General features: G+C 41.3%; 1 protein-coding gene across 1 annotated transcript in view; it reads right to left on the minus strand.

Moving 5' to 3' along the window:
• The window catches only part of PAK5 (p21 (RAC1) activated kinase 5), a 101,388-nt gene extending 81,077 nt beyond the window's left edge, over positions 1-20,311 (minus strand). Inside the window, exon 1 of the mRNA XM_042930165.1 lies at positions 20,108-20,311. Within this exon, the coding sequence (XP_042786099.1) occupies positions 20,108-20,311 (204 nt within the window). The remainder of the gene's footprint in view (positions 1-20,107) is intronic.
• Positions 20,312-21,655: the final 1,344 nt, after the last annotated feature.

The following is a 21,655-nucleotide window of genomic DNA, read 5'->3' on the forward strand; positions in this document are numbered from 1 at the left end:
AGAAGTTTTGCTATAAACAGAAATAAGACATAGAAGAATTGCATCGGGAAATTCAAGTTGGTCCAATCCTAGAAGAATTTCAGCCACCGCTGGTTATCAATATCTCAGTCACGGACATACACATCTCACATCTCAGCAAGCACCAGCAGAGAGTCTAGCTTGCTGAACAAATAAATGCTGAATACCTGACAAAGGTATTGTCGGGGTAAAGAAATTAGAAAACAATAGAATCTGAACACCCGGAAGATGTTTACAGGGAGGTTTACAGGTCTTCTGGCAATGCTTAATACAGGGTGGATATATTGTAGAGATAAAGCAAACAGAGTTTCGTCCAAGTTACCTGTTTTCTTGAAATTAAGGGCTGTTTTCTCCCCCTTCCATCCCCATCTGGTGATACACTATTAAGGCTGCTCTACCCTCAGCAACTACCATCCATCTCAAATGGCAAAGCTGCCTGGAAAGGCGCTGGTATCCCAGGAGCTGGGTGGAAGTATGTTCCAGCTCTGCCACTGGAGAGGTGTGTCACCTTCGGCAAATCTCTTGTGTTCTTGAGCCCCAGCTACCCAGTCTGTAATACAAGGATAACAATGCCTATCTCTGCATAGTAAGGCTCAGGTTACGTCATGTCCATCCAAATAAATTAGTACTATTAGCCCCAGCCCTGCACCCCAGCGTTTGTATTCTACAGAGAAAACTGAACTGTGAACCTGTTCCCTGCAAATCTGGAAGAAGCACACATAACCCTACAGGCACACTGGTTTGTGGACAACTGAACATAAAATAATTGTGGGCCTCTCATTTCTACAGGTAACCTTTCTTGAGGCTTAAAAAAAAGGGGGGGATTATTTCTACTGTCCCCTCCCCCAACTTCTACTACCACGAATCACCTCTGTTATCACCTCCACCTCCACTACCACCTTCAGTTTGCAGAGAACCCTCTTAATTTTCAAGTTCTTTCTTGTTTGACTCCATCCACATAACAACCTTACAAGTCAGGAAGATGCAGTTTGGACCTGAGGGAATGTTAATGCAGCACAGGGAAGGGATGTCTTCTTAAGTGAAGAGCTAATTCTAAACCTGAATCCTGGTCTAAAAATCTATGCCAAAGAGAGAAGCAAAATGCTTGAGTAGCCCACTGATGTCTCTCCTTGCAGAGCCAAACTCACTGATGGGGTAGGAGACAGTTCTGAGCTCAGTTATCAAAAGTCAGAACTTTTGGAATTTTACAATTATTTTTATGTGTCTGCATTTTTTTTTTCTGGGTTCTAGGCTAAGTTCTCTCCGGTTGTTGCAAATTTACAAAGTCTTGTCAATTCCTTGGCTTTATTTTTATTCACTAACTTGGAAATGTGAAGCATAGCTGATGGGTTAAACAATGTTTCCTGTTATAGGCTCATTGTTCCTAAAGCTGAACCACTGACAAAACCATGAGGATCATAGGATTTGAAAGGTGGAAAATCAAAGCATTCAAGACTGCAGGTGCTACCAGCTAATTGGGCTAATTGGGCTCTGATTCTGCAAGGTGAGAATTTAACAGACCAACTGGATATGGGTAGGAACTATGTGTTCAGAAATTCTCCCTTCACATAGAAAAATGGAACTTCTTACCCTTTTGAGGACAATGAACTTATCAATAGCAAGCAAACTAGCAATCAAGATAAATTTCCAACAAGAGAAACATTTTAAATCATAATATGTCTGTCCTAAGGTGCCACTAAAAATAATGTTGCAGAAAATATAATGTTAGTTTCATGGTTCCCAAACTGTATGCCAAGATACCCCAGATGACTGACTGCCATGAACTCACAGGGTGGGACAGGATATTTTAAATTTTTGAAGAAAACAGCAATATGTAATCTGTCAGATTCCTTGTAAATCACCAGCTCAAAGGTCATTCATTTCTACATTTTATTCCCCTCTATGTCTTTTGATGACATCACTGAATGTAAAGCTGTGTATTTGGCAGTTGTCAGGACAAAAAGGTAAGTTATGTGTGAAAATCAATGTGGAACAGGAAATGAAGGTGTGGTATCCAACCTGGTTCCATGGTTGAAGAAGTCATATGTGTTTTAGGAATTACATAAAAAAATTATAATCTCGAATTTATATGTGTTACTTAATACGTTGTTTGGATTGAACTGCTTAATAAATGGAACGGATATTTCTTTTTGCCTAGGGGGTGCTGTGACAAAATTGCTGACACGTGATGGGTGCTGTGAACAAAGTTTGGAAAGGGCTGCAGTAGGTTAAAAAGTTTAATAAAAACTGCAAAGTCATTGCAATCAGTCTTGCTCTTCCTAGAGAGAGAGAGAGAGAAAGAGAGAGAGAGAGTGTGTGTGTTAAATGGAAAAAAAAAATGCATCAAAATTAAACAGTGGGCAGTGGAGATATACTAGGTCTTCCTTCTCCATAGTTTCTGTATTTACTAATGTAAATAGCTATTACTCTCCTATGCTGAAAAAAATTAAAGAAGGTTATTAAAAATGATTCCCTGGGGCTTCTGGATGGCTCAGTTGGTTAAGCGTCTGACTTTTGATTTCAGCTCAGGTCATGATGTCTCATGGTTGGTGAGATGGAGCCCCGAGTTGGGCTCTATGCTGACAGCACAGAGCTTGCTTGGGGTTCTCTCTCTCCCTCCCTCTCTGCCCTTCCCCCACGGTGCGTGCATGTGCATGTTCTTTCTCAAAAAAAAAGAAAGAAAGAAAAAAAGAAAAAAAAATGACTTCCCAAAGAAGCACATATGCTTCTAGGAATAAAAATTTCTGTTAAATATACCAGAGAATGGCATTTTGGGAGAAGGTTTTACTGCACTTTGTTAACTTCTCCAGCTTCCTGCTCCACAAATTTGGGATCTAGCTTTAGGACACTGAGATTCTGAAGAAACCTATTTCTACCTGCATCTCTCTTTGGTGCTGTTTTAAAAAGGCTCATGTCCCACCCCTGCAGCCTTTAGGAAGTGAACTTGGGTTGGGGTTTTCACGTGATAGGTGACAGCGGCCCAGAAGCTGATAGGTCTAACAATGACACCATAACTGACTGGATGGGGAGGCAGGGTTTCTCAATGTCAGATGCTGCTGCCAGGACACCCATATCTGTTCTCCTGCTTCATGGAGAAAAGAATGGCCTGCAGCATCCTTCAGGTTCTATGTGAAAGATATCACTGGAAACACGCCTTGAGGAAATTCACCCGTGAAAGCACCCATGAGTGAAAGAGATATGGGTTGTTTTGCTGTTACAACTGACCAACACCTGAGAACTCACCTTTTCTGTACCTTAGAGAGTTAGCTGTAACACTAAGATATACACAAGTCTTTGTTTTATTAACTGTGAGGGGAAAACAAACTTAACACATTGTTGTCCTCTGAAAAAGGGCAATTCTCCTCACACTCTAGTTGAGATAATTGAGTTTGCTTCACTTTATAGACTTCTAATATTTTAAATCAATTAGATTGTTAAATCCTCACATTAAACTGATGAGGTGGTGCTATTATATCCACTTTTAACAGACGAGGAAGCAGAAGCACACAGATTTGAGGAACTTGTGCAAGGCCAAATATTTGGAATTGGCCCAACCAAGATTTTAGAATTATTTTGGAAAGTCTGGCTCCAGAGGGCTCTTAAGGAAGACACCGTCACTTCCTCTTTGTAAAGTTATTTCCTTAATCTAGGGGTATCCTTCCCTTAGGCATGACTACGTGACTGTACTCTTTGAAAACACAAGATTATACCTTCCTTAAATTTTCTGGGAAGTAGAGCCATTCTGTTCTCAAAGCATTCATAAAAGCTTTTATATATTCTACTGTTATATATTAAGTGTTCTATATTCTTCTGTAACATTATATTCTGTCTTTACTAATGTGACTCCCCTACTCTATTGTGTAGTGACCAAACACTGTTTTTCTCTAGAGCTTCAGTGCCTAGAACAAAGTAGGTACACAATAAATATCTGATTAAAAAATGAAAGCTGATGTTGGACACCAGTTGCCATTGGTGTTGCCCCTTTATGCCCTCAGTCCACCTTGAAGGCCACCTGCAGACATTTCCTGTCCATGCTGAACATTTCCTGAGTCCTTCTACCTGAAGGCATTCTCTGGCTGCTAAGGAATGCCTGATCAAATGTCAGGCTGGGTTTTGCCAGGGAATTAATTCCTGGGAGCAACACACAATCATTGAGGAATTAAAGTTGGTGCATAGATATGCTTCAGATTCCTTGCTGGGGCACTTCTAATGTGTGTTCTACAAATGCTCAGGCCATCCCTGGAGGACTGAGCCCCAGGTACCCACACAGCATGTTACCTGTTCATTAACCCCCTTTCTTGACTTTTCTTTTTTAGTGGTCCGAGTATTCCATTCCCTCAGAGCCACAAGGAAACAAATTCTGCCAACAACCTATATTGGAATTGAAGCAGACACTTCCCCAACTGAGCCCCTGGGTGGCCCAACTGACATTTTGATCTCAGTCCTATGAGATCCTGAGAGAGGATCCAGTTAAGCTGTGCCCAGCTCCTGACCTATGAAAACTGTCAGGATATTAATCAATGTGTCCTTTTAAGCTGTTGAGTTTATGGGAACTTGTTACACTGCAATACAAAACTAATACAGATTTTGGTACTTGAAGTGGGGCACTGCTCTAACAAATACCTAAAAACCTGGGTATTAGTTTGCTTGGGCTGCCATGATGCAAGAACCACAGATGAGGTGACTTAAACAACAGAAACATATTTCTAACAGTTCTGGAAGCTGGAGGTCCAAAAGCAAGGTGTTGGCAGCGTATTCTAAAGCCTCTCTCTTTGGCTTGCAGATGGCCACAGTCTACGTTCTCAAGTGGCCTTCCCACTATGTCTGAGTGCCCCTGGGTTTCTTCCTCTCTTTACAAGGAGACCAGTCTTATTAGATTAGGGCCCACCCTTATGGCCTCATTTTACCCTTAATTACCTCCTGAAAGGCCCCATCTCCAAATGCAGTCACAGTGGCAGTTAGGACTTTGACATGTGGATTTTGGAAGGACACAAATTAGTCTCTAAAAGCATAAGGGTTTTGTAACCACAAAGTGAGTAGAGGTTGGAGGAACCTTGAGGAATATGGTAGAGAAAGTCTCAAATGCCATGAACTGACTCTTAGTAGAAATCTGGACTTTGAGGATGTTGATGACTAGGGCAAGTGAAAAACATTACTGGAAATGGGAGGGAGGAGTATCCTTGCTATGTAGTGGCAGAAAGTATGGCAAAATCATCTTCTGAAGTTATCTGGAAAGCAGAAGCTGTAAGTGATAAACTTGGTGACAGATTGAAGGAGATTTCCAAGGAAAGTGTGAAAGGTGCTGCCTGATGTCTTCTTTATACTTACAAGAAGAAATGCAAGAGGAAAGAACTTAAAAAAAAAAAAAAAAAGGAACCAGGATCTCAGGACTTAAAAGGTTCTGAGACTCTGTAGACAGCAAAGATGCAAAAATGCAGAGACGAACTCTCAGAAAAGGCTGAAATGTGACCATACAACTCTGTTACAAACTCAGAAAAATCAAAGGTCAGAATATGCAATCACACAAAGGACTTTTTAACGTTTATTTTGAGAGACAGAGACAGCGCCAGATGGAGGGCCCTAACTCATGAACCTGAGTTCATGACCAGAGCCAAAATCAAGAGTCAGATGCTTACACATGGGAGCCACGCCGGTGCCCCCACAAAGGGCTTTTTAGAGAAGTTAAGGGTATGGCCCACAGACCTTCTCAATCAAACCAGAGAATCTTTAGGGAGCTTAAGGGCACTGTCCCTCAGTCATCCTAGCAAGAGGCCAAAGTACAGGAGGGTTTATCTTAAAAATATCTATAGACATAGGGGCACCTGGGTGGCTCAGTTGGTTGAGCATCTGACTTTCGGTCAGGTCACAATCTTGCAGTTAGTGAGTTCAAGCCCCACATCAGGCTTGCTGCTATCAGTCTGTCAGCACAGAGCCTACCTCAGATCTTCTGTCCCCCTCTCTGCCCCTTCCCCTGCTTGCACTCTCTCAAAAATAAACGTGAAAAAATATCTATGGATATAGCTTTTTCTGATGGACTGAACCACAGTGAAATCCATAAAGGGTCTACAAAGTTCTTGAGAAATTGTTTCAATGAAAATACTGCTAGCTCAGACCAAGGGGGCAGAGATGACAGAAAACAAAAGGAGGCTTTCAGACTCCCTGAATTCTACTGGCTTGATAAAATTGTTTTGCTTAAACACAGGCTTTTGTGATGAATAAGGGCAGAACCAGTGGGTGGAGTCCGAGCCACAGAGGATTAATCCTAAACCTTAAAACCTAATCAAGGAACTCCCAACCTTTGCCAGGCTGGATTTCAGAACAGCTTTGGACCAGTGATGCCTTCTTAACTTTTATTTCCCCTGTTTTGAATGTCTACAGCTATTATCCTAGGCCACCATCATAAGCTGGGAGGGGAGGTGGGGGAGCAGATTCATGTCTGTTTAGTTTCAAACGTCCGCACCTGGAGAGGCATCCAGTCCTAGCAGCTGTACTTAATAGATTACACCCAAGTGCTTTATCCACACCTGCTCCCATTCTAACTTTGAGATGACACTCTAATGGGAAACGACTTTGAGAACCAGGGCTGGGGTGAATGCATTAAGCATGTGGGAGGGATATTGGGGACCAAAGTGGATGAGTCCCAGGGTGGACTCTGCCCCCCCCCCCAATGATTCCAGCCCCTTGGTGCTCATGCCATGAGTGTGGGCAGGACCTGTGACTTGCTTCTAACCAACAGGACATGGAAAAGGTGATCGCATGTCACTTCCACAGCTGTACTAGATTATAGGGCAAAGATGATGGGGTGTCACTCCCATGGTGATGTGACATGATATGGAAACAATGATGGGATACAGCCTCATGACTATGTTAGGATACGCACATAAGACTGCTCTCCTTGAAGAAGCAGGCTGCTGTAAGTTCTACAAACACAAGGAGATGATTTTTGCCAACAGCTTAAATGCGCTTGGAAGTATATTCTTCCTGAGTTAAGCCTCCAGATGGCAATGAAGCCCTGCTGACCTCTGGACTGCAGCCTTGTAAGAGCTGGAGCAGAGAACCCAGTTAAGTCATGCCTTAGACTCCAGACACAGAAACTGAGGTCTGTTCTTTTAGGCCATTATGTTTGTAGTAATTTGTTATGTAATAATGGAAAACTAATACAAAGATTCTCCACAAGTAATGGACTGTGTGATGACAGAAAACTTAGACTCGTATCATCCTGGGTACAGCTTTTTTTGTTGAAATTTTAACCTTATACATAACAGGAGTAGCATCCAGTTAGTTGGATAATGGTGTGCTGCTTAGAAATGATCAAAGTATTGATACACTGCTTTATTACTCGTTTAAACAGAGTCAGCAATATAATTGTTTTATTTAAAATTACTTAACAGAATGATAAAGATTATAGGATTTGGCAGTGTCCGCCAAGAAGCCTGCAGCTGCCATTTTAGTGCCCCAATTTCTACAAGATGCTAAATGAGAGATGAAATTAAAGTTTTCAAGTTCCAAGCGTGTGTGGGAGTCACAGAGAGCCACATGCTTTTTCTTTTTCTTTTGATTTAGAAGGATTATTTTCAGTTAGGTCACCCCTGCCAGGAGAGAAGAGCTGGGGCAAATAAGGCATTCCTGAGAATATCATCTCCCTTTATATAGAATTTTCCAGTTATCAAAGCACAGCCATTCTCATCTGATGAGTTCAGCCGTCAGCAGTTGAGAGCAGATCACTCAGTGGGAAACCAACAGAAGTCTGGAAAGAGGCTTGCGATTGAAGGGTTCATGGCTTGACCTCAGACATGATCAGCCCATGGAGTGGTGAGGCTGTCCTGGAGAGAGCGTGAGGAGCACACGTCTGGATGTGTACTCATTTGCGTCTTAGTGCACACTTGCACTGACATTTCCTGTTCAAATATTCTGCCTAATTCACCTGAGAAGACTTGTGGATTACACCCAAAATAAAAGACTCTGCAAAGCATATGCAGTGCTCTGCAACTAGAAAATAAAGTCACGTGCCAATAATAAGAAATCACATTGAGGTAGGCATTTAAATGATATCCTTTCAGATTCTGGAGGGAGGGCTAGTTTGTGGGCTACAGCTAGGTGCTTGAATCAGAAGCACCCCTTTTACTCAGAAACAGTATCTGACATCTAGCACTAACCTGCTGTGACCTTGGGAAAAATTTCTTTACCTAACCGGAGTCTCAGCTATATCATCTGTTAGATGAAAAGGAAGGATGAGGTAAGTAGAAAGGAATTTTTTGACTTAGCATAATTTATGCATGCAACGCTTGTTCATGCCTGAACACACCGTTATAATCAGGAGGCAGGGTGGTACAGTGGTTACAGCATGGTTTTTTGTTTTGTTTTGTTTTGTTTTTGTTTTTGTTTTTTTGAGAGAGAGAGAGAGAGAGCTGAACGGTCAGAGAGAGAGAATCCCAAGCTGGCTCCTCACCATCAATGTGAAGCCCAATGCGGGGCTCAAATTTAGGAACCGTGAAATCATGACCTGAGCCAACGTTGGATGCTTAACTGACTGAACCACCCAGGCGCCACACAGTATAGGTTTTGAGTCAGAGGTTTAGGGTTTGAATCTGGGCCTCTTCCAGTTCCTAGCTGTGGGACCTTTAGCAAGTTCTTTACCCTTCATAAGCCTTGCTTTCCTCACCTAAAATAGAAAATATCCCCCATTTGAAAAGCTGTGATGAAGGTTGAGACAGTGTTATAAGTCAGTTGTCTAGTAATGCTGTGTAACAAACCACTCCACGCTTAGTGTTGCACAATGTGCCTGGGGCTGGAGCAATGCTTTAAGCTGTAGAGATGCAAGATGTCCAGGGTGATTCTGCCCCATGTGCTCCTAACTCTTCTGGATTCTCCCAGATGCCTGAGGCGTGTTTTTCTAATGGTGATGGCAAAAACACAGAGGCAAATCTCAGCTGTACATTGCAAGCCTTTGTTCACATTACCCGACTGGCCAAGGCAAGTTACATAGGAAAGTCCAAAATCAAGGGGTGGGGAAGTAGTCAGTCCTCCATGAGGCTATGGCAAGAGGAATGAAGAACTGAGTTGAATAATTCAGCCCAGCACAGATGGGAAGCTCTTCTGTAGGCTGGGCTTGATCAGAGCCATGATTGATCACTGACATCTCTGATTATGTTTTTTTTGTTTGTTTGTTTGTTTGTTTTTTTCCCAACCTTCTCGATGCCAATCAATATTTCTGTGCTACTTGAAGCAAACTAGAAAATTACTCTGGCTCAAAAATACCACCATTCTCCTCACCTGTCTGACACTGCAATAGAAGCTTCTCTCTTTGGAATCATTGTCTTTTTCCTGTGGTCCTCCTATCAATAGCAAATACTTTGGAGGTAGGGAGGTATACAAAGTAATCATTAACCCGTTAGGAAAGAAGGGCAGAGGATGAAGAGAGAAATGGTATGGGAGTATGGGGCAAAAGAATGCTGCTGGGTCTTTGATATTAGAACTGGGTACAACTTAGAAATGGGGTGAATTTGAACAAATTGATCAACCATGGTCTTCTCCAAGGAAGAGGTTATTCTCCCCAACCTTTTAGGGAGTCCAAAACCTTGGCCTACATTCTGAAGCACTGGTTTTAGGAATGAACTCAGCATTTCCACTTTAACAACCTCCTCTGACTTCCCAAGTGAGGGAGAAGAAATGCTCACCCCTCATACTGAATGTGTGTAGGATTCTCTGACACTTGGGCAGTGATGGGGGGGGAGATATGAAGGGTGTGGAGCCCCCCCATTCCTCAGGTCTCCTTGATGCTTCCTCCACACATTCTTGCCTTCCCATGATTTCCAGCCCTGTCAAACTTGCGCCTGAATCCAGACTCTCCCCGATTCCTTTAATCCAGGCCAGGTAATGTCCCACCCATCCCAGCCTATGGTCTGGCCCTCATCTTCTCTTTCTCCCTAAACCCTTTTCAACCCAGACTCCCAAACTGGAAGGCTTCACCCACCAACTACCCACAAATCTACCTGTTAACAAGGACGAGGCTCAGCACCCACTTGGAGCAGAGCATGAGCTTCTTCATCTATATAACTGGCTCCTTCATCTACACAACTGGATTAAAACTATTCAGTGGTTATGGGATCACCACAAAATAATATTAAAGATTTTGTACTCTTCACAACACTCTCCAATGTTTAGTAACAATATTCTGGGTTTGGGTCAGGCCTGTTTTCTATGATATTCCTACATAATCCACAGATTACTACAGGTTTGATGCCTGCTTTGCCTCACACCAGCATCTGCTCTGGGACTAGTACTGGGTTCAAACAATCCTTGAGGTGGACACAGAACCTGTGCCTATATCCTGTCAATGTGTGGGAGCTGTTCTATCTCCTCTCTGGAGTCAGAGGAGGAGACCACGGTCACTGCAGGGATGCTGGCAAAGGCATTTTCATCTGTGAGAGGAGCCATTCAGAAACAGACCTGTCAGTCATAGATTACTTCCCAATACAACCCAATATTGACAATCACTTAGTACATGGTACATTCCATTCGTGTTTATCTTCGTCTTGAGGGTGACTATGGATACTAAACTCTTGACAGGGAGTGACTGTGAGCATTCCTTCATGAGGTCTTCATGGTCCAATCTTCACTGGGAGCCTAGAATCCGTCTCCCAAGTTCCAGGATCATGGAGTAGGAAAGCCCAGTTATTTTGTGCTTGCTTCAGTGAGTTGCAGGTGTGGGATCCTCTCATTTGTGGTTACAGAACTGTCACCCTGGGTGTCTGGATGAACAGCCAAGAGGCCCGGAGGAGGAGTGTGTCTAATATTCTGCCCTCCTCAAAAGGGAGGAAGGGGTGATACCCGCAGTGATAACCTTCCTATGATGGTTCCCTCTCCCCTGAAAACATCAGCCTTTGTTATTTGTGAAGTAACAACTAGGCCATCTGAGTTTAAGGCTGCCCCACCTTTGAAAGGCAATGTTAAGGCAGTTTAAATAAAACACTGCAGGGAAAGAAGAAAGATGGTACTTATAAGTGGTTGATGACAATTTTTACTTTTTTAACTTTTGGGGGTGTGGGTGTGTCTGTGCGTGTGCGTGTGTGCGTGTGCATTCGTGTATCTGTGCATGGAGTGGGGTGGGGCAGGCGTGGGACACATCAAACACTAATTTCATTGATACAAGCAAAAACTGCTTTCAGAAGCTTCCAGATATGATTGGATTATAGAAATGAAGGTATATAATACATCTGGCTTTGGTTTTGGCTTGGTCTATTCCTTTGGAACAAAGGTTACCTTGTGCCCAAGTCTAGTCTCCTGAATTTAGGCAAGTGAGAGAATTTAGGGCCAGTGTGATGTTTCTCTTCCATAGTCTCTGCGGCCATGGGAAGGTTAAGAAGGCATACTAAAAATTGGAGGAGGAATTCCAGAACACTATAGGCACCAAAACAATGGTTACCCTCACTGGTTTTGCAAGTGTGGAAACACCAGTGATAACTTCAGCAGTTAGCAGAGGAGATAACTTTCTCCTCATGACTGTGTTGGTTTCAGTCAACTCAACGGAGAGTGCTGTACATCTTTTCGGGCGGTGTTTTTGACGAGAGGTTTTAAAATACCAGTTATCTGCCCAACAGACTGCCTTTTATAATTAGATTTTCCTTCTCAAAAAAATCAGTCTTTAGAACACACACCCTATTTCTTCTGTAAGAACGTTTGTCAACATCACGTAGTTAGAAGGACTCCCTGAATCTCAACTCTTCATGCCTATTTAACTAATAATACCCCTAAAACCTACTGGATGGCATATCAAAACAATAGAGTTGGCACAGTTTAAATTGGATCTGACCTTTAAATGAATTGATTCATTTCATAATAGAACAATTTCTTGATCCGCAACTTGAGTCCCTCATGCATGGGGGGTTAACTAATGGCAAAGTCCTGTCTGTGGCTGATGAAAGCCACTCATCCAGACCCTCCTACCCATCTGACCACATCTCCTGCTCCTCTCCCCAACCCACTCTGCTCTAGCCCCACAGTCACCTGTTCGTCCTTTATAGTCTCCATACCTTTTCCTACCACAGGGTCTTTGCACTGGTTTTTCCTTCCATCTGTGAATTTCTCCCCCTCCTGGGGATTCTCCCGGTTCTCTTGTCACCTTCCCAGAAGGACTCTACTCAAGGACTCCAAATAGCTTCCCCATACCCTCAGTTGCTTTATCTTATTATGTTTTATATTCTTCACATTTACTGCTCCTGAAGCTGTTGTTTGCTTATTTTTAAATGATCATTGTCTGTCTTCCCGTGAGAATTCAAGGTCCCCAGAACAGGCACCTGGCACTCTTTGTTCACATAAGCAACCCCTGACCCAAAACAACACCACGCACACAGTGAGCATTCAATAAATGGATGAATGAATGAAATTAATATAAAAAATTTTTTTGTATCCTGTGGGTTTTAATGATATAGATCTTAGAACTGGCTCTGAGTTAACAAACAAGGGTTGGCAACCCTGTGCATATTCTTAACAATGCCACGATCAATATTTTTATATTAGGCTAAGTGTTAGTTTAACAACACATTCAATTACCTTATTATATTTTATGTGTTTTTACTGTTGTTTATGTGCATTTATTTTAAGTGTTTATGGTTGAAGCAGCCAAGAAAACTTAACATACCCCACCTCTGATTTTCTTGAAATATTTGAGAGATTGTGACAAATTAATATCTAACTGTATAAGGTACTATGATTTACAGAATTAATTTAATAATAAGGGATATTTTACTAAAAAAACTGCTTAACAGATCTGTAATTTTATCGCATTATTGACCTAAAGTAAAACAATGGAATGCATTCTTCTCCACATGCCAAAGCTCTTAGACAGTTAGGATCTGGCCATGTAAGCTTGCAAGAGAAATATTAGCAGCTTCATTGTATGGATAAGGAGACTTCTGTTCAAAGAAGTAGGCAAACCACTTATCTAAAGCCATGCAGTTTATGAATCGGCAGATGCCGGACCTCGATTCCAGTGTGCCGGCTCCCTTCCATTTCTAAGTGCCCAGCTGGGTGAACACCAAGGTATTGAATTTCAGGTTGTAAGAAAGGCGCTTCTATGTTCAATAGTATATTTCAGTAGAAACAGATCTAAAAGGAGGAAGATGCATAGCCACAAGGACTTAAGAAGAAAATTATGAGGAATCCATGAGCTTTAAGAGGGCACCCAGTGGAAAACATCAGGATGAAAATAGAAGGGCAGGAGCCACTCAGCCCAGCTGGAAGGTGTGTGAGGCTTTCATGTTATAAGACATTAAATAGGCATGGGAGCCAAAAGGTCATGATGGGGCCGTCCTCAGCTCTCAGAATTGCTGCGAGTCATTTCAGCTAAGAGCATAACAACCACCTGATACACACTTTAAACCCCTTGGTGACAACTCTCAAAAGGTGGAGGTGGTACTCAAAGAAAACATCCCTCCAAACTTAATTCTGACCAATGAGGAATTGCACATCAGCCACAATGAAATGAGAAGGATATTTGGGAGAAACTCTTCCCTTGGGTCAAAAGGAAATAAATGCCAGAAAATGTCAGAGAGTTGTCTCGTACTTCAAGAAAGTTGATTACAAACATTTTCAAGGAAATGATGAAGCCCACAGAAATGCAACTAAGAAGGATGATGTGGCTCTAAACACGTAGATCCTGAATGCAAAACTGTGAATCATGAAAACAGAGAGAGGATAGAGAATCACAGAGTAATTACAATGGAAGCATTCTTTGATGAGCTTTTTACATAAGCTCTGCTAGGGGAGAATACAAAATGGTGCCACAAGTCCTCAAGAACGGAGTGGCCACACCTGAGCATTTACCTCTCTTGATTTTTCCGTTTCTGAGAGTAGGGCAGTTTTTGATGTGATGGCCGGGGTTGGGGGGGAGGCGGTTAATGAGCAAGGAGAGCCTCAACTCTGTAAGACTGGAAGACTAGCAAACACTGAAGATGACAAAGATGAAGCAGACCCAGAGAATTTTGCTTTGGTATTCTCTGTGCTTCTTCAAACTTAAAAGATAAAAAAAAAAAAAAAAAAAAAAAAAGACTGCCAGAAAGGATTGAAAGATAAATTTGAGAAGGAGATGGTGAGTAAGGATGCAGGGATTTTCAATGATGCCACAAGTCTCAGTTTAGACAAATTATATTCTGTGACACTGAAAGGGATGGAGTATTACATTTACATTCAATGATCTCTGAGACAGTTGTACAGACTAGAAGATTATCAGCCAGCTAGAGAAGACAAAAATCTCTATTTTCCCCAAACCATCCCCCCCACACCTAAAAAGTATTGGTAGTGTGTGAGGAGCAAGTTGTAGAAGCCACAGATAATCAAATTTGATATCAGCCCAAACATAGTGGCTCTCAATCTTTTTGCCCTCAAGAACCTGTTATAATTATTAAGGGCATACCACAAAATACTTTGGTTTATGTTGTATCTAGTAACATTTACTGTATTTGAAATTAAAACTGAGAAACATTTAAAACTTAAGAGGAGCGCCTGGGTGGCTGAGTTGGTTAGGCATTTGACTCTTGGTTTAGCCTCAAGGACATGATCTCATGGTTAAGATTGAGCCCCATATCAGGCTCTGCACTGCCAGCATGGAGAGCCTGCTTGGGATTCTGTGCCTCCCTCTCTTGCTGCCCCTCCCCCACTTTCTCTCTGCCCCTCAAAATAACTAAATAAGTAAATAACATTAAAGAAAACAAAACAAAACAAACAAAAACTTAAGAATACAAGCACAAAGTGTGCCTGGGTGGCTCAGTCAGTTAAGCGTCTGACTCCTGGTTTCGGCTCAGGTCATGATCTCACAGTCTCGTGAGTTCGGACCCTATGTCAAGGCTCTGTGCTGACAGTGTAGAGCCTGCTTGGGATTCTCTCCCTCCCCCTCTCTCTCCCTCTCTCTCTGTCTCTGTCTCTCTCAAAATAAATAAACTTAAAAAAATAAAAGAATACAAAGCACCAATCCATTAGGCATCAGACCCAGTGATGTCAAGACGTATCACGTAGCTTCTGGGAAACTCCACTGTACATTTTGGAGAGAATGAGAGCAGAAAATGCATATGATCTCTTAGTATTAGGAAAACAGGTTTGGTCCTGCAGACTCCCTCAAAGAGAGAAGTTCTGGATCATACTCTGAGAACTGTTACACAAAAATTTCTCACCATGTCCCCAAGGAGATACAAATATAGATGCTCATAACAACATTACTTATAAATAGCAAATACTTGCCAATATCCTTTAGTAGAGAAATGGGTAAACTATAAAAAAACCCCTCTAATTTCTAAATAAACTCATTTTCTGCCTATCAATATGATTTATAGCAAAACAATGTTGTAAAAAGAAACAACTTGGAGAATATTCTATCCAGTATGACATCATTAAATAAAATTCCAATATGCTGTGGAACACCTGGGTGGCTCAGTAGGTTGAGCGTCAGACTTTTTTTCATTTTGGCTCAGGTCATGATCCCAGGGTTAAGCCCCATATCAGGCTCTTCACTGAGCATGGAGCCTGCTTTACATTCTCTCACCCCAGGGGTGCCTGGGTGGCTCAGTTGGTTATGTGTCTGACTTCAGCTCAGGTCGCGATCTCTGTTTGTGAGTTCAAGTCCCACATCAGGCTCTGTGCTGACAGTTCAGAGCCTGGAGCCTGTTTCAGGTTCTGTGTCTCCCTCTCTCTCTGCCCCTCCCCGACTCATGCTCGGTCTGTCTGTCTCTCTTTCTCCCTCAAAAATAAATATTAAAAAAAAAAAGATTCTCTCACCCCATCTGTCCCTCTCCCCTGCTTGTGTACTAAAATATATATATAAATAAATAAATAAATAAATAAATATATATATATATATATATATATATATATATATACATATGGCAAATAATACTATTATTTCTAAAGCCCTACTTGAAACTGAAAACCAATATGAAGCAAGTATTAAAATATGCTATCTGTTCATTTTAAATAGAGGATACAAAGGCTTTTTAATATTATCCTCTGTATTTTTTTTTTCAGCATCTTTCAAATGATTTCCAGGCTGTTACCAAGAGTGATCATTAAGTTCTAACTTCAGGCCACCTAAAATAATGGTTCTTAAAGTGTATCCACCCCCCCCCCCCCACTCATCAGTAGCATCAGCCTCATCTGAGGGCTTGTTAGACCCACAAATCACAAGGCCCACCCCAGACCTCCTGAATCTGCATCTCTAGGTTGGGGCTAGGGAATCTGGGTTATGGCAAGTCACTCAGGAGATTCTGATGAAAGCCCCAGTTTGAGAACCAGAGTGCAAGAACAATGTGACCATTCAACCTGCCACTTAAATAAATGCATCTAATTCAGCAGAAATTTTGGTAACATTGCTTATGATGCTTTGTGGACAAAATGACATTAGACAGAAAAAGGAATTTCTCAAAGACACTTACCAAATGTCCTAAAAGGATCCCCCCTGTCTCTGGGGGTTCAGATTTTCTTCGTTTGCCTACGTGCCTTTGGCTTGAGTACATGAACTTTAACTTTTGACACAAATCTGAGCTAACCTGTGGCTTCTGGTTACATTTCTGACCATTTGGACATCCTGGTCAGCATAAACTTTGATCGATTACACCTTATGTGGATGAATTCCTTTATAATTACCTAAATCAAAGTTCTTAAAGTGCGGTTTCCAGACCAGCAACATCAGCATCACCTGGAAACTTATTAGAAATGTAAAATTCTGACCCCATCCCAGTTCTGCTGAATCAGAAACTTGGGGGATGGGCCCAGCAATCTGTTTTAGCAATCCCTCCAGGTGACTTTGATGGACTATAGTTTGAGATACACTGACATCAATAAATCTACACAGAAGAAGAGCGTCCTGGCAAGAGTGATATGCAATTTAAAGAAGGTTCCGAATAGGAACGGCTGAAACACTAATCAGAGAATTAATCGCAATGGCGAATCTCCATTCAGAACCAGCCTGCCTAAAGCTTACTGAAGTGCTACACACTTCTTCCATTTACTGCTTTCGTGTGGTGATCTCTTATTTTTCTTTGTCCCCTTTAAAGGACAGCCTGAAAAAATTAGAATTGTTTGGTCTACTTAAATAACTTTGCCAAAATGGCTTTATCAGCATAATTCTTTTCACTCCTTTCTGTCAATTCCTGCATAGCTTATTTCGAGGACTGTTCTGACTTCTGAGATAGATTCTGCATGATTCATAATATGTTGAAACTATGGAAGATTCCTCCAGAGAAGGCATTTCCAAAAAGTAGATCATGCAAACCACGTGGCATACTTTGGCCCCTTGAACGCTTTTCTGATTCTAGAGATGCTATGGAGTCACCAGGATTCTCTCAGACCAATATTGTCCAACACGTGTCGACAGCACTGACTTCACTCACAGGATCTGGAGGAGAGGATCAATCTATAGCAGTTGGTGAAAGTATCAAGTAGAGATTTATTGGGTGTCCTTCAGTTCAAAATGTTTGATTAACTCCACTCTTTCTGGGGAAAATTCTACCTAGCTGATTACTGTTTTGTTATTCCTTGTCCGTTCTTATTTTCTTTCTCACAGGCAAAACTGTGCCTGAGGTCCAATTTCCATAATTCAGGCCTGGGTCTCTACTGGAGATATATTTTCCCGTCATCTTGCAGTTTGCATTTAAGTGCCTATAACAAATATTATCATTTCATACAGACTGGAGGCTCACTCATGGGCATCAGGGCTAGAAAGCCCATAGAGTGAGTAAGTGAATCATGAGGCCCAGAAGTTCAGCAGTTAGGAAACCTTGGTCCAACTCTTAGCGGAGCTGGCAAATTCTGTCAGAGAGGATAATGGGCTAGCCCATCTGAGAAATGGAAGAAATGAACTAGAAGTCCTGTTAAGTCCTACCTTCACCAAGCATGGTGGATTATCACTGAGATAGTAACCTCCTCCTTCACTGCCAGCCAGGCCCTGCTAGGACCCAGATGAATGAAAAACCACAGTGCGTAGATAATACTCTGTCCTTAATAATAGACACACTCTCTAATAAGACAGTGCATGTCCTGGGCCTTTAGCTAGGATGTTTTTAAGACTCTGTCTCCTTCTAGCTTGTTCCTCATCAAATAATAATGACACTCAATAATTGTTTCACTGGGGCGTTTTTCCTTCACCATGAGGCTCAATGGCAGAAAATTTTTCTGGGCACAGTGCACACTCCATTGTTTGGGTTTTATAAAAACTTGGGATAGGAGAAAAATAATAAAAAGAAAGAGCAAATTCTTTCACTCCATTATTTACTCATTAGTTAAGCATTAGCCTTCTCTTAGGGAGAAAATCATGTTCAGTAGTAGGATATGGCCTAATATCAAGCAGTAGAGTTGGTTAATTGGTCAATTTCTTTTTAAAATTTATTTACTTTTATTTTTTCAAGTAGGCTTCACACCCAGTGTGGAGCACAATGCAAGGCTTGAACTCATGACCCTGAGATCAAGACCTGAGCTGAGACCAAAAGTCAGACACTTAACCAACTGAGTCACCCAGGCGCCCCCTTTTTTATTTTATTTATTTATATGTTTATTTATTTATTTGATTAATTTCTATTAAATACCAGTCAATATCTTTTTTAAATGGGAGGTTCCTTTTTGTCCCCAAAGATGTATCTTGTCCAATATCCACCTTTTGAATATTTTACATTTTAGCTGGCCTAAAAGGTTTCTAAATCTTAATGAGAAAATCAAACTCACAAAATTCAAGATTAGAAGACTCTGTATTTATCTTTGGGTGGGACAGACCTACCCATTCAATACCAGAACAGAATGACCAAGACTGTGTGCACATGATGGAATGACAATTCTACTTTACTTAGCTCAGGTGGTATGTTGTAAGAATTTCCTGTAACTTATCAGCCAGGCCTCTTTCTCTGCATCCTTTAAAAATGCATCCACTTTTGTTTTGCCTAATCACTAACACACAATGTACTCAATATTCATGTTTACACAGAAGAGGCTATTTCATGTAGCTCAGATGTCTGCTAATACAATGAATAAGAGACCTATTGCATAACATGATGATAAACTTCAATGATGTTTAACTCCCATAGGGAGCTTTTGGACAATTTTTTGGTGGTCTACAGAATTCTTATTCTGAGATGCAGAAGGAAACAGCAACGACTGAATTTCCTTTATAGCCTCTTGACATTTTGAAATTACTGTGTCTCCTTTCTGCTTTAATGCAATTATCTTCATGAACAGACCTTGCCAAAAATCTACTAGCCATTTCTTTAAGGTACATTATATTGTATTCTGGGACTCAAATGATTCATTTTTGTTTGAAACAGCTCTCTCTTAGACAATGAAGACAAATATGAATATATATGTATATAAACATGATTATATATAAAAGGTACATATGTGTGTGGACATGTATGTTTATGTGTGTATGTGTATATACATACATATGAATCATTTATTATTGTCAAAATCTGTTAGTGCTATATTTGATATGCAAGTTAAACATTCTAAAGGGCAAATTCAAAACACCTAAAGGTTGCCTATTTCATCAGAGGTTACTGACCACACTTACCAGAGGGGGTAGATAATATTCTTCAGTATGAAGACTAGCAAACACCATTTTATTTATTTATTTTTATTTAAAAAATTTTTTAAGAGAGAGAGAGAGACAGTGTGTGAGTGGGGGAGGGCAGAGAGAGAGGGAGACTGAACTCCCTGAAGCAGGCTCCAGGCTCCATGCTGTCAGCACAGAGCCGACGCAGGGCTCAAACTCACCAACTGTGAGATCATGACCTGAGCTGAAGTCGGACGCTTCACCCAGGCATCCCAACACACACCATTTTTAAGTAGAAATAAGACTTGTCTATTTTGTGATTGCATTTTATGTGTTTGATTAAAAAAAATCTCACATCTGAAAGTTGCAGTTCCTTTTCATGTGCTGCAATTTACAATAAGTGGTGAACATTATAATCACTGAAGAGTAAGTGTGGATAATCAGCAGATACTTAAAAACAAATACATGATTTAGGCATTTTCTAGCTTGCCTGTACATATGGTGCACTGCATTAAATGAGAACATGCTTCTTAAGCCAACATAAAGACAGAATCCTCACCATACCTTCATAGGAGCCAGCTGGATGGGTGTGATGCAGGAAGGGTCTACCATGGGCTTCCGCCTGTTGGCCGTGTCTGCTAACAGGCTGTGCCACTGCTGCGGGAGGCCCGTGAATTTCTGTTCTTGCGGATCAAACCCAGTGTGAACCCTGTGTTCAAAGTTGGATGGACCAGATATTTCAATCTTTTTCTTTTTCTTTCCGAACATGATGCAAAGACCTGGGAAATGCAAACAGAAAAGAGATAATGTTTGTATCTCGCCAGCAGGAGATGATAGGAAAACCATCCATTCGCAGTTCTGTCTTCTCGATTATTCCTCTAGGTATCAGCAGCAAAAGATGAAAGTTGGATTTTCAGGGGGTGTAGATAAGATATTTCACTCATAATTTGTTTTCTCCTTGCACTTGCCATGCGGAATATACAGTTCCCTGCTCAACTGATTTTGGATTTGGCCATGTGAACTGCCTTCATATGGACTGTGCAGTAGTCCGGTGTGGAGGCACTCTGAGTAGAAGAGTAGAAGGCACTCAGAGTAGAAGGCACTCTGTGTTTCTACTTTCCTCCTTGTGCTTCTGGTGGGTGATACTCCCTCAGCCTGTATCCTGGAAGGAGAGACGCATGAAGCAGATCCAAATCCAACCTCCAGTCTGAAGCCATGCCCAGCTGAGCCACAGGTGACTCATGAGTAAGAAATCAAGGCTTATAATTAAGCCACTAAAATTCTGAACTTGTTATGTGGTATTAGCAAAGCAGAAGTTGACTAGCACACAGGGAGAAGCATCTCAAAATTTGGTGTGCACTTGAAATCTCAAACCTTTGTATGGACAAATATATGTTTATACATGAAAAATGAGGTTAGTAATCACATTCACCATATAAAATTATTATTAGGATTAAACTAGTAAACATTGTTAAAACACTCTGAAAAGTCCCTGGCACAAAGTAAATGCTACAAATATAAATAGATCTCTGAACAAATAGAGAAGAAACTTGACTGGCATTGCCTGCAGAGAAAGGAGCTGGGGAGACAAAGCAGGGAGAAAGACCCATTTTTTCACTGTATATTATGTTTAGAACTTCATAGCATGCATGTTGCCTATTTGAAACAATGTAGTTTACCTAATTAAAATATACCTTGTGACCAGGATACCTCTAGAAAATATTTAAAATAGTCATTGTGTGCTTTATGGTACCGAAAACATGTCAGACAACCTGGGTTTGAATCCCAGGTAGGTCGCCTATTCACTATGATCGTGGGTAACTGCTTTTCCATCTCTCAGTTTATTGTGAATAGGACCATCATGATCATTTGGGGAACCCTGAAAAACACTGTTGCAGGCATTATAAATGATGATGGTTTGGCTTCAATGTTGCTTTGTTGGGAAAGCCTTCCCTCAGCCTTTAGGCTTGAATAGGTGAGTTATACATTCATATAGCTCCATGTACATATTCTTCCCAGCATTTACCCACTTGCTATCAATTAATTAGGTGTAATGGTGTGCCTGGTGTCTTTTTTTCCCTACCAGACATGGTAGGGAAATATCTGGTAATA

This window comes from Panthera leo, chromosome A3, assembly GCF_018350215.1.
Source record: "Panthera leo isolate Ple1 chromosome A3, P.leo_Ple1_pat1.1, whole genome shotgun sequence".
Classification (NCBI taxonomy): domain Eukaryota; kingdom Metazoa; phylum Chordata; class Mammalia; order Carnivora; family Felidae; genus Panthera; species Panthera leo.